This window comes from Natrix helvetica (assembly GCF_964273705.1).
Source record: "Natrix helvetica genome assembly, chromosome: 10".
In the NCBI taxonomy this organism is placed as follows: domain Eukaryota; kingdom Metazoa; phylum Chordata; class Lepidosauria; order Squamata; family Natricidae; genus Natrix; species Natrix helvetica.
In genome coordinates, this window is record NC_138561.1 from 11930539 (window position 1) to 11944217 (window position 13679).

Sequence of the window (13679 nt, forward strand, 5' to 3'; positions counted from 1 at the left end):
TAAAATATACAACTGCTCCCAAGTGAAATCAATGCAAGTGTGTGCTTATATAAATCCATTTTGAAGTAATCCACAAAACATTTGGCTCTTTCTGGAGTTTCTGGAGCACATTAACCCTTTTTTCATTAATCCAGTTAAGAGGTTAACGCAATTCAGGAGACACACAACTATAAAGAGTATGGACACAGGAAAGGAGGGAGGAAGGAAGGAAGGTTGGTTGTCAGAATTCCTGGAAAGGCTATCAACAAAATACTTAAAAACCGCAGCAAAGTTGAAATAAAAGAAACTATATTTATTTTTATTTATTTACGGTTGCAGGAACTGGGTATGTCTAGTTTAATAGAAAGAAGGACTAGGGGAGACATGATAGCAGTCTTCCAATATCTCAGGGGCTGCCACAAAGAAGAGGGAGTCAAACTATTCTCCAAGGCACCTGAGGGTAGGACAAGAAGCAATGGGTGGAAACTAATCAAGGAGAGAAGCAACTTAGAACTGAGGAGAAACTTCCTAACAGTTAGAACAATTAATCAGTGGAACAGCTTGCCTCCAGAAGTTGTGAATGCCCCAACACTGGAAGTCTTTAAGAAGATGCTGGATAGCCATTTGTCTGAAACGGTATAGGGTTTCCTGCCTAGGCAGGGGGTTGGACTAGAAGACTTCCAAGGTCCTTTCCAACTCTGCTATTGCATTGTATTGTATTGTATTGTATTCTATTGTATTGTATTCTATTGTATTGTATTGTATTGTATTATTATATACATAGGTATAAACTTGATATGTAGACTCAGTTGCCTTGGGCTCCTAAGAGAGAGGAAACTGTATCCAAATAATTTAAGCCTTATAAATGAGTAAATACTTGACTTCCTAATTCATTCCTATTCACAGGACTATTAAAAACAATGCTACACCCAAACATTATAAGGGAAAACTCTTGTCATGAAAATTAGGGATGGAGAATTGTTCATTTCACCTTTTTCCCAATATATTAGAATACACATATCTCTACGATAGCAATGTTGTAGATGCTGCATTGGTGTTGGCTAGGCTTTAGTGTAGGAATCATACTACTATTTTTTAAAGATGTAATTTTTTTAAAGTGTTAAATTTTTAACACTATTTGAACTGGCTTGTAGGTATTTACAGGATCACCTGGTGAACGTAGAACTGACCTGGGTGTTTTGCTTGTCTTGACTGGGGATGTTGAGAGTGAGGTGCAATCAGGATTGTGGCAGAGTACAAGTGTTGTTCTAACGGCTGCTAATTATATAATTGGGGTCATGCTGGGCAGCACTAGAGATTGTTGAGTATTTATATAATTTAATCATTTTCATTCATAAATTACCCTCAAGCTGTGGATGCCTTTTGTTTGCCTGCCTATTTACAAAGGGTTAAATCTCTCAGAATGTCGATTTCATATTTGATGCATCAGTGACGATTATATACATATTCACTTCCAAAACCAAACAAAGCATGTAAACAAATTAAAATCTTGTCATAACTGACACCTCCATAAACCAAATGGAGCCATCAAAAAGCAACGGAGATGCAAATTTTGTCATTCTTGAAGATTACTGATAAAATCTGTCTAAATTGAGAAACAACCATGAAATCTGCTTTTTAAGAACGTCTCTGTTGTGCTCACAAATTCATAAAAAGAGATGGAGAGGGTGTGCTTTGCTTTGTTTTGTTTTTTAAAAAACTTTGGTCTCTTGTCTTACAGCGCATAACTATTTCTCTCTAAAATATGTTTCCACTTCCTCCATCCTCCATCTGTCTCCGTTAACAGCATTTCTCACCAAAAGTCTAGACCTCATGCCATTGATCCCAGCAGGGGCATATTGTTAAAACATCATTGTCCAATATGTTTTCAAAATGAGGCAGCACAAAAGTCCCTACCTCCTCCTGTGCCTTAATCCTCATCTTTGAAATGGTTCACTGTGTGTCCCTGGAAATGGCTCAACTCTTTTTCCTCTTTCTAAAAGAAAGCTCTTTAAAAAAAACTTAGAATGTAAAATGTGCACGAGATACCTCTTGATTTCTTTTAATGTACATGAATCTATTTCAGAAAAAAAAAACTTTTATAGATTGATGGACTTATATGGAATTTGGGACCGTGTATGAAATCATAAAAGGCTGAAAGGGGAAGGGTGAAGCTCTTTCACAAAATAGCGATTATGTGTTGTGGTCCACCAGTGGCCAGCAGAGTCGGACAATAAGGAGGTTGGGGAGGAACATGGACCAGTCCTGGGGGCTGAGGAAAGCTCAAACGAGGGCTCTGTGTCGGAGGCAGAGAGGGAGTTAGACGGCAGTGAGGCAAGAGGAACAGCTGGAGCCTATTCCCAGTGTGTGCATGCACAGAGCTGCCAGAAGACAAGAACAACTAAGAAAGCAGGGTTGACTTGGGAGTAAAGCCACACCTTTGTTTTATTGGATTAAATTGCCCCTCCCATAGGAAACAAAAGAGGAGTGAATGGGGAATGGGCTTTTGCAGGAAACAATTCGTTCCTTCGGTCATTTCAAGAGTGGAAAGTTCTGTTTGTGATTATAAGAGACTCTGTGACAAGTGTTGCCTTGCTTTGCATTTGTAAACTAGCTATCTGGAAGCTTGCCAAGTGAGATAAGGTTCGCGTTGATAAATATTCTTTGCCAAGCTTTGCTGACTGTGAATGAAAGGAATTCACAGTTGTGTAAATAAATGAAGTTTTGCCAGGACCAAGACTTTGCTTCATGCTTGTTAAGGAAGCTTAGGTCAGCACACTATGGTGGTCATGGGCCATTGAAACATTACCATCTACAAAAATCTAACTTGCCAGGTAGTTCACTCTCATTCAGTCTCAGCTCCTCAGACACCTTCTATTATTTTAGCTTATCTTTGTGTTTTTCTAGACAAGTGGGTACATTTCCAAAGTATTGGCCAGTAGCCATCTACTCTTAATTTTTAAGAAAGCAAGTGTGGCTCTATCAGGATTGCTATCCCCCTATGTCATGCTTTGCATGCTGCCAGCCTGTCATGTGCAAGGTGGGGTGGGGAAGGAGAGAGATTGCAGGGTGGGGTTAGGGGGGTTAGAATGAGAGGAATCAAAACTACTCATTGGGCCATCCTGTGAGAGCCACCAACAGTTCCAAGGTCACACTAGGGAATGCAGCACCATTCAGCCTATGAAGACAAGGACTATTACCCAAACATTTTGTTTGGATTCCATTGGACACTTAGAGATAAACCCTATCCTTAGGAACCAGATATTTTTGGATATACAGTACTATGTATTGCTTTGAGATTTATGGAAGATATAACAAATAACAATAAAACATGATTGGGTTTTCATTTCTAAAAACTGCATGCCACTGATGTTACTCTCTTAGAAGCTAGGATCTTAACATTAGAGCAGCACGGGTTTTGAAAATGGTTCATAAAAGAGTGTAGCACCTTAAACTGTGTGTATTTTTAATGTGATTTCTTAAAGCAGCCATGTCCTTCTTTGGACAAAACCTCTGAATAGATGTAGCTCCTTTAAAGACCTGCTGTACTTACACCTTTACATGTTTCAAAGCACCTCCTCCAAATAATTTTTAAAGCACAGGCAGCCCTATCTTTATAGAAATCACTATTAATCATAATAAGAGTCTGATACTTGATTTCATAGATTCAGTATATTACTGAATAGTTATTTGCTAGCAAGTAAAAGAGGAGGAGGAGAATTACTCAGTTTCAATGAAGCCTCTGGTGGACAATGATGACAAACAGTATACGCTATAAAGAGTTCTTCAGAACTTACTCTGTGGGAACTTTGGTGGATTGTCATTGACATCTGTGAGGGTAATTGTCACTTTGGTGGTTCCTGAAAGTCCTCCCATGTGGCCTCCCATGTCCTTTGCTTGAATCACAACATGATATTCTTCCTTTGCTTCTCTGTCCATGTTGGGAAGAGCTGTTCTTATAATACCTTCAGGAAAAAGATGCGAAGAAATGGTTCACAATATGTTCTTCAAATGTTGATCTCACAGCGAGTCTGTTCTACATACATTCATTTGCAAAAGGGCTGGCAGATATTTGTTTAAATGATTATACAACAGAGAAATTGCCCTCAGTGATCGTAGTATATATCAACTACGATTCACTCCACCCGCACTGCGTAGAATATCTGATGTTGGTCAAAGAAGTGGTGGGTGAAGAATATGTTCTCTTCGTAATTTAATATGAATTTAATGTATTTACATGTCCTGCCCTTATAAGATAATTATAATGCATCTTTATAGTCAATTCTGAAATTTCTAATAGAAGAGTACAAAAATGTATACATTGACTGTAATTTTATAAATGGACATGTATATTCAGGAAAATGCATCGATTTGAATTGCATTATATTGCTTAGAAAATGTACACACACACACACCCAACAAAAAGTAGAATACCCCAGGGGAAAAGAATATGTATGCATATAAATTTTTTCAAACACGTCTAAAAAGCACAAGAATGGGGGGGGGGGACCCGAAGTCAAACACAATAGAATCATCCATCTGCAAAATTGGATTCTGCAATAGCTTGATAAGTTTTTTCCGTGATCTTGCCTGGTCCGGCTTATAATATGATGATTGTTGAAGTTTTAATGGAGAAGTCTGAGGAATTTGATCTTTGCCATTTCCAATATGAGAAAGGGCATTAGGATTTGCATGCAAAGGGTTGATTTATGTTATCTCATCTTGGATTGCTAACAAAAACAGCTGACTTCCCAGTAGCAAAATTGTTATTCCTCACCTGTTGTAATGCCAATAAGGATTATGTTGCTGTGGTTTGTTTTAGGGAAATGAAAGTGAGGCCACATTGTTAAAAACATCTATTGTATTTTGGTTTTTACGGGTTTTTGAATTGGAGGTCATGGTAAGAATGGGTTCACTAATCGATTTGTAGTCCAGGAATCTAAGGTAGGCTGAGATCTCAAAATTTCCATAATATATATTAAGACTAGTGTTTGTTCTTTGGTGGGATTTGGGTGTGTGTGTGTGTGAATTTTAGACATTATGATGCCATTTTCTCATGAGAGGAAAATCTTGGCTTTCTTTTTCTCCATCTTGGAAAAGGAAAGGAAAGGAAAGGAAGGAAGGAAGGAAAGAAAGAAAGAAAGAAAGAAAGAAAGAAAGAAAGAAAGAAAGAAAGAAAGAATAGTTAGGACTATTAAATGAGCTTATCTTAAACTGAGAAACACTGTATTCAATTTCCTCCTTCTCCAGAGCTCTGTACCGGTGATGGGATTAATTTTTTTTCTACTACCGGTTCTGTGGGTGTGGCTTGGTGGGCATGGCATGGCATGGCTTGGTGGGCATGGCAGGGGAAGGATACTGTAAAATCCCCATTTCCTCCCGATCAGCTGGGACTCGGGAGGCAGAGAATAGATGGGGGTGGGGCCAGTCAGAGGTGGCATTTACCGGTTCTCTATTCAAAATTTTCGCTACCGTTCTTCAGAACTGGTCAGAACCTGCTGAATACCACCTCTGCTCTGTACCAGCTCATATACAATAGGGATATAGATGGATTATGCCATTCCCAAATACTTGTATCACAACCTCTGTACCCAACAACAGTAATAGAATAATGTACTAAGGGCAGATTTAACAACATCCCTTTTCAATTATATGTTTGCATCTGTTTTCAATGCAAAGGTTAAAACTAGCATTCAAATCTTCCTGAGCTGCCATTATATTATATGACCTCATGAACATTTCATCAACAGATATTTGGAATGGCCTGGGCGTGTGATTCTGTCTTTCCTACTAAGAGCTCAGTCTCGCTTAATCACCGCAAAGGCCACTTCATTCTGCACCATTGCAATCACAATTAGAAAAGGATTAGACTATTTTGAAATAAATGATTTTATGTCAAAACCCCTTAGCTAATGTTTCTTATTGACCTTCCCATCATATACTCTGCTCATATACAATCTCTCTCTCTCTTTCTCCCTTCTACTTTTAGCTTTTTAAATCTACTACCATTAGTATTTAAATAAATCAAGCGAACCATTTCTCATTTTTCCCCTCTTGATTGCCCAGTTTTGAACATATAGCTAATAAATAAAACCAGGGTACTTGGGTTAGGGAGTAAGGGACTAATACATTTGTTACCAAAATATACAGGAACCTCTGGGAGAATGGGGATTTTTTTGCTTCTGGTCCTGAGTATTTCAAGTTAACAACTGTGTTAAAAATTGTACACCACCTTCCCACTGCTTGTGAAGTTTGGGCGGGGGGGACTGAAAAGAGTGTGGATATAAACTCACAAATAAAGCTAAAGAGGCAGCACTGTCCGAAGACATCTCTGTGGTCATATGGCCGACATGACTAAACACCAAAGATGCACGGAACGGTGTTACCTTTCCGACATAGGTAGTTCCTATTTTTCTACTTCTATTTTTTACATGCATTTGAACTGCTAGGTTGACAGAAGCTGGGACAAGTAATGGGAGCTCACTCTGTTACACGGCGCTAGGGATTTGAACCATTGAACTGCCAACCTTCTAACTGACAAGCTCAGCATCTTAGCCACTGTGTCCTCCCTGATTATCAACTTTTCCACCTCCTGAATGCATTTTTAAGTCTTGTCCCTACTTTCCTAAATACACTTCGAAATGCATTAGGGAAAACATTAAAATTGTGTTTTATGCTACTATTTTTCATGAAGATTTTTAATGGAGACAGCAGAAACAGGAAATAATATTAGTGAGTGTAAACATAACACAGAAGACTGAACTTTTATGATAAACCAACATAGAAGACTAACAAATTGTGTTTAGTTTGAGGAGCCATTTCTTTGACATGCATTATATGGGGCCAGCTGTTGATTACAAAATTTAACCTTTATCTAAGTTTGGAAGTCATAATACTGTCAGTGTTTTTAAGTAGCTGGTTTAGACACTGAACATTTCTTTTATAACCCCATGCAATCACATATGCTAGGATATGGGTATAATTTCCATTAGAGATCAGTTATAGCTTGAAAAAATGTGTCAAATTATTTTCATATGCAGAAGGTGCATTTACTTTAAATCAAGCAAGAAAATCAAAGGCATTGTTTCCTGTAAAATAAATCCAAGGCCTGAATGCAAATTACAGGTCAAATGGAAACACACTGATGCTTTCAAAGCAAAGTCCTTAAGGCCATATTTGGGACACGTAAAGGAATCTTGGTGATGGCGCAGTGGTTAGAATGCAGTACTGCAGTGTAATTCTGTCAACTGCCAGGAGTTCAATCCTGACTGGGTCAACATTGACTCAGCCTTCCATCCTTCCGCCGTCAGTAAGATGAGGACCCAGATTGTTGGGGGCAATATGCTGAGTTTGTAAACAACTTAGAGAGGGATGTAAAGCATTACAAAGCGGTATATAAATCAAAGTACCAGTACTATTGTTAATCTCTTTTAGGTAATTAGTCATACCCACTAAAGCCAATGATCATGGTTTCAACCTATAGCCCAATAACAATTGGATTGCAGAGTCATGTATGTAAAATGGGTGGTGATATAAACTGAATAAATTTGGAAAGTTGCTGGTTTCTCATTGTGAGGTATTTTTGGAAAGTTGCTGGTTTCTCATTACAGGTATTTTCATTGTTAAGGTTTTTTAAAAATATTATTATTATTCCATTCAATCGCATCCAGTTCTTAGAGACTGCATGGGCAAGTCCTGGGAAGTTTTCTTGGCAAGATTTTTCAGAAGTTCTTTGCCATTGCCTTCTTCCTAGGATGGAGAGAAGGTTGGAGCAGTGGTGAGAGTGCAGTACTGCAGGCTATCTCTGCTGACTGTCGGCTGCCTGCAATTTGCCAGTTCAAATCTCACCAGGCTCAAGGTTGACTCAGCCTTCCATCTTTCCGAGGTCGGTAAAATGAGAACCCAGATTGTTGGGGGCAAGAGTAAACCGCTTAGAGAAGGATGTAAAGCACTGTAAAGTGGTATATAAGTCAAAGTGCTATTGCTATTCTATTTTAAAATTCCCTTTCAGTTAGTACACGGTTGATTAGTACCTGTTTGTGGCTCTACAGAGAAGTATGGTTGGCCTTCAAGAATGCTGTAAACAAGTTTCGCGCTATTTCCATAGGTAGGATCATCAGCATCTGAGGCTGTCACCTGAATCACGGATGTACCTGCAGACAGAAAAGGAAACAGATACATATATTTAGATATACATATGTTTTTTGCCCCACTTCCAAAATTCCAGGTTATTGTTACAATGGCAACTTCACCTTTCAATGGGAACAATGAGAAACTTATGAGAGGGGTCTGTAGGAGGAAGTGATGTCCTGGCATCTAACTGCAGGAACAGAGCTTTCGATCCCCTGCACTGGCTTCTGCTTGTTCATGGGCTTTTTAAAAAAGCCAAAAAGCCCTTGTAGGTGGGGTGAAGCTAAGGAAGAGCATCCTGTGAGGTTCCAGGGGAGATCCTAACTCTCCTGCAGAGCATTTTTCTTCTATGCCACGTCGAGAGAAGAGACAGCCTAAGGTGGCTGTCACAAAGCCAGAGACAGTTTAACGTCCAAGAAGAGTGCTGGGATGGATTTGGGGAACAGTGTTTGGAACTAGATGAGAAGAATCCTTTTTTTAATTCAAAGTGTAACCCCAAAAGAATATTCAGGAAAGAGAGACGCATAATTACTTTTAAGTTGTGGCGACCAAGCTATTTTTGAGTAAAACCTTGGAACTTTTAGAAACATATGAGAGATTATCTTGACTAATTGCACCCTGGAAAAGCCACATTTCATTTCTTTAAAAGAGGTTTTACTAGCAAATCACCGGCGGTTATTCCAACAGCTGTACAGATTATCGCAGATCTCACTTCAATTAATTTTTTGGGGAGTATAGAGTTGAGTTAATTCTATTTGCTAAATGCATTTTTCCTCCCCTCCCTTCCTGGCAATTTGTTAATATTATGATTTGGAGTATTAATTTTAGGGTTGTGCGGCTCTTTGTGTCCAATCTCCAAAAGTGCTTTGGAGTGCATAGGAGTGTGAACATGACTCCTGCCTAAAGGTAAAGGTAAAGCTTCCCCTCTCACATATGTGCTAGTCCTTCCCAACTCTAGGTGGTGGCGCTCATCTCCATTTCAAAGCTGAAGAGCCAGCGCTGTCCAAAGATCTCTCCGTGGTCATGTGGCCGGCATGACTAAATGCCAAAGGCGCACAGAATGCTGTTACCTTCCCACCAAAGGTGGTTCATATTTTTCTACTTGCATTTTTACATGCTTTTGAACTGCTAGGTTGGTAGAAGCTGGGACAAATAATGGGAGCTCACTCTGTTATATGGCACTAGGTATTCGAACCGCCAAACTGCCAATCTTTTGCTTGACAAGCTCAATGCCTTAGCCATTGAGCCACTGCCTGCAGCATCTTAAAGCAGCCACGTCTCTTCCCTTTGCTATAATATGTTATTTCGAAATAAATAAATGATTGCTTAATAATAACCCAACATGCTAACGACAAGGCTCCTATAACAAACTACCCCACAAGCTATTCAGTTTGGTGAGCTTTGTTGCATATGCAGTGATTCGTTCAGCATTTTTCTGCATGTTTCATGAGTGATTACTTTATTGGAAAGGGAGTTTATTTGACTGGAAAGGACATTTAAAACTGTGCTTTATATTTTGCAGTGTGTAAAAGCCTTAGTCAGCCAGTACTGTCATAGATACCAAAAACACGTCCATGATATACATATGATAAATGTAAAGTGACTATTGGCACAATATAGATCACAGTATCCAGAGACGTGGTGGCTCAGTGGCTAAGACGCTGAGCTTGTTGATCAGAAGGTCGGCAGTTCACGGGTTCAAATCCCTAGCGCCGTGTATCGGAGTGAGTTCCCATTACTTGTCCCAGCTTCTGCCAACCTAGCAGTTCAAAAGCATGTAAAAAATGCAAGTAGAAAAATAGGAACCACCCTTGGTGGGAAGGTAACAGCGTTCCATCCGCCTTCAGCATTTAGTCATGCTGGCTACATGACCACAGAGACATCTTCAGACAGCTCTGGCTCTTCAGTTTAGAAACAGAAATTAGCACCACCCCCTAGAACCAACAATGATTAGCACACATGCGCGGGGGAGCCTTTACCTTTACCTAGATCACAGTATAATCAGCTGAGTTTGGCCAGCTAATTATGGCAAGCTAATTATGATCTGGTATTTGGTGCAGAACTCATATAGATGTGCATGCAAAATTTTGCTGCTTCTTTTGTGGATGAATTAAAAAAAAGAGATGATTCCTTCCCATAAGGACTGTTATTTGTTTAAGAAAAATCACAAGTGGGATTGGATTAAGGACAGCTGTTGTTCTAATTTGTTCCAACCAATGGAATGCTGGAAAAAAATAATAATGAAAATGAGGCCCTTTACATTGTCAGCAGAATCACTCTCCCCAAACCAAGTGGAAGAAAACCAAATTTAATGTTGGGAACAAGCCAGCATAGGAGAGGCTGAGTTTGAAGATGGGCCAGAGAAGGTCATGGGCTAAGAAACAGTCCATTAAAAATTCCCCCAATACCATCCTGATTTTGCTGTGTGCATTGCTTGGATCCAAAAACACATTTGCTGGCTTTGGAGCCAAATATTGCACACATTTAATGAAGATGCCATTGGGGAAAAAAAAAAATGATGCAACTTTTTTTTAACCCTTGGCATGATCCAGCCCATTTTGATATGCTCTGGTCTCAGTTTTTTTGTACATCTGTGCAGCTTCTAAAGGAGTCATTTCCTGGCTTGAATCAAATATACATTTAAATTAAAGGTAAAGGCTCCCCTCGCACATATGTGCTAGTCGTTCCCAACTCAAGGGGGCGGTGCTTATCTCTGTTTCAAAGCTGAAGAGCCAGCGCTGTCCAAAGACATTTCCGTGGTCATGTGGCCAGCATGACTAAAGGCCGAAGGTGCACAGAACGCTGTTACCTTCCCACCAAAGGTGGTCCCTATTTTTGTACTTGCATTTTTACATGCTTTCAAACTGCTAGGTTGGCAGAAGCTGGGACAAGTAACAGGAGCTCACTCCCTTATGCGGAGCTAGGGATTCGAACCGCCCAACTTTCTGATCGACAACCTCAACGTCTTAGCCACTGAGCCACCGCATGCCTTGCATTTAAATTAAGGAGGCATTAAAAAGATTAAAAAACACTTCACAACGCTTGCCATTGTTACCTTAACACCATCCAAACTTGAGAACATATTTTTGAATCCCTGTGGCTATCATGCAAGAGTGTGGAAATTAATCCATTTGTTGCTGCAAGTACAGTGAGGGCTGTTGCATTCCCTGTTTTCCTCGACCTACGACTGGGGATTCCCTCGCACAGACAAGATCCAAAGCATCTTTGTCTGCTCCAGACTTGTAAAAGGAGAGGCAGTTGGTTAGCAATTTGGAAAATTGCTGATTTCTCCATTCAAAGTCGCTCTCTCTCCTCCCTGGAGGTCATACACCAATAAAAAGGAGAGCTATTAGTAAAGGCCAAAAATGAATTAATAAAGGCCAGGAACATATTCCAGAAGCTCAGCATACTTTCCAAAAACTTGTTTAAGTCATGCTTGTTTAAGTTAGCTATGTCTTGCTTCTCATAAATAGAAGAGCTGTTTCTTCCAGATTGTTGAAAATCAGCTGCTTTAAGTGTTCTCCAACTGTCACTTAGGCCAACACCTTTTTCATCATGCTACCTGAATTGTTTTCATCCCTGGTGGTCACAATAAAAGCTTCAACTTAGCGTGTTTTTTATTTCCCCCCCTCATCTTCTCTCCCCCCCCACTTGGGTTTTCATTTTGCAGCATAGCTTTTAGATGATAAAAATAGAAGCCAGGTACTCTCGTTGTTCATATTTTAAAACATTCAAGGATTTTATTTTATTTTTTGCCAATGAATAAAAGGCTTTAGATGAACATATAAATCTGTGCCTAGATAGCATTTCAGACTGCTTACCATCAAAAGGAAAAACATTGTTATCCCTGCATGTAAGAAGCTAGTGTTATCAGGAAGAAATCCATCCAGGTTTCCTCTCAAATAATTTAGATGGGCAATCTTTTAGCAGCTGGAAAGTCCTTAGCATTGTCTGAAGCAGAGGTGGTATTCAGCAGGTTCTGACCAGTTCTGGAGAACCGTTAGCGGAAATTTTGAGTAGTTCAGAAAAGGAGTAAATACCACCCCTGAGTGGTCCTGCCCCCATCTATTCTCTGCCTCCTGAGTCCCAGCTGTTTGGGAAGAAATGGGGATTTTGCAGTATCCTTCCCCTGGAGTGGGGAGGGAATGGAGATTTTACAGTATCCTTCCACTGCTCACCATGCTACACACACAGAACTGGTAGAAAATATTTTTGAATCCCACCATTGAAGGGGTATGGAGCCTATCACAATTGATTTGACATCCAAGGCAAGGTACTATACACGAGTTGCATTTCCCTCTGGCTGATCACTCTTCCCAGCAAGAGAATAATGATGCATAATTTGTGTTACCTACCCACATTGGATCTCTCTGGTACATTGGCATGGTAATTTTCATGAAGGAATTCAGGAGGGTTGTCATTGATATCTTGGACTTTGACGATGAATTCTGAGGGTGGTTCCAAGGGCCGGTTGGTGTTTCGGTCTACGGCTTGGGCAGTTAATGTATACTGAGCTCTTTCTTCTCGATCCAGTGTCTTTGTGGCATGGATGTTCCCTGATTTGTCATCTATAACAAAAATAATGCCTGCTCCTTCACCTGAGAGAATGTATTTGATGTTCCCATCGCCAGAATCGATATCTGAATGAAGCTGTGCAAAATGAAAAAAAAAAAAAACATATTAACATACAATCACCAAAGGCTACTTACAGGTAGTTCTCAACTTTACAACAGTTCATTTAAGTGACCATTCAAAGTTACATCAGCAGACTTAAGACTGTTTCTCACACTTACAGCATCCCAGTGGCCACCTGATCAAAGTTCAGACGCTTGGCAACTAAGTCATATTTATGATGGCTGCAATACCCCAGGGTCCTTTGATCCCCCTTTGTGACCGTCTTACAAGCAAAATCCATGGAGAAGCTCGATTCACTTTACATCTAAGTTTCTAACTTAATAACCGCCATGATTCACTTAACAACTGTGGCAAGAAAAATCATAAAACGGGCCAAAATGGACTTAACAAACGTTTCACTTAGCAACATTGGGCTTAATTTTGGTCGTAAGTTGAGGACTGCCTGTATTTCTGACATTTTCCCAAAATATTATTCTTCGTCTTTTTTGATAAATTTTAAATTACTGCCTTTTTCTTTTTTTCTATAAGAAAAAGTAAGAAAAGTTAAATTCCAAAGGATGGAAACCTACAGTAATCATAAAGACGGCGTGTCTGTTGATTGTATAATTCTTACTCTAATGGTCCTGTTGCTTCCCTGGCTTAATACATTTCAACCCAAATCCATTATTTATTTATTTGCTTATTTATATTTATTTATATCTATTTATATCTATTTATATCTATTTATTTATTTATATTTATTTATATTTATTTATATTTATTTATATTTATTTATATTTATTTATATTTATTTATATTTATTTATATTTATTTATATTTATTTATATTTATTTATATTTATTTATATTTATTTATATTTATTTATTTATTTATATTTATTTATTTATTTATTTATTTATTTATATTTATTTATTTATATTTATTATTTATTTATA

The 13679-nt window shown here is 38.9% G+C and overlaps 1 protein-coding gene across 1 annotated transcript in view; it reads right to left on the reverse strand.

Moving 5' to 3' along the window:
* Window positions 1–13679, reverse strand: part of CDH11 (cadherin 11) — a 120678-nt gene that overhangs the window by 22642 nt on the left and 84357 nt on the right. The window contains exons 4-6 of the mRNA XM_081963432.1: window positions 12465–12759; window positions 8013–8132; window positions 3777–3944 (exon numbers count right to left, since the gene is read on the reverse strand). Of these exons, the coding sequence (XP_081819558.1) occupies window positions 3777–3944; window positions 8013–8132; window positions 12465–12759 (583 nt within the window). The remainder of the gene's footprint in view (window positions 1–3776; window positions 3945–8012; window positions 8133–12464; window positions 12760–13679) is intronic.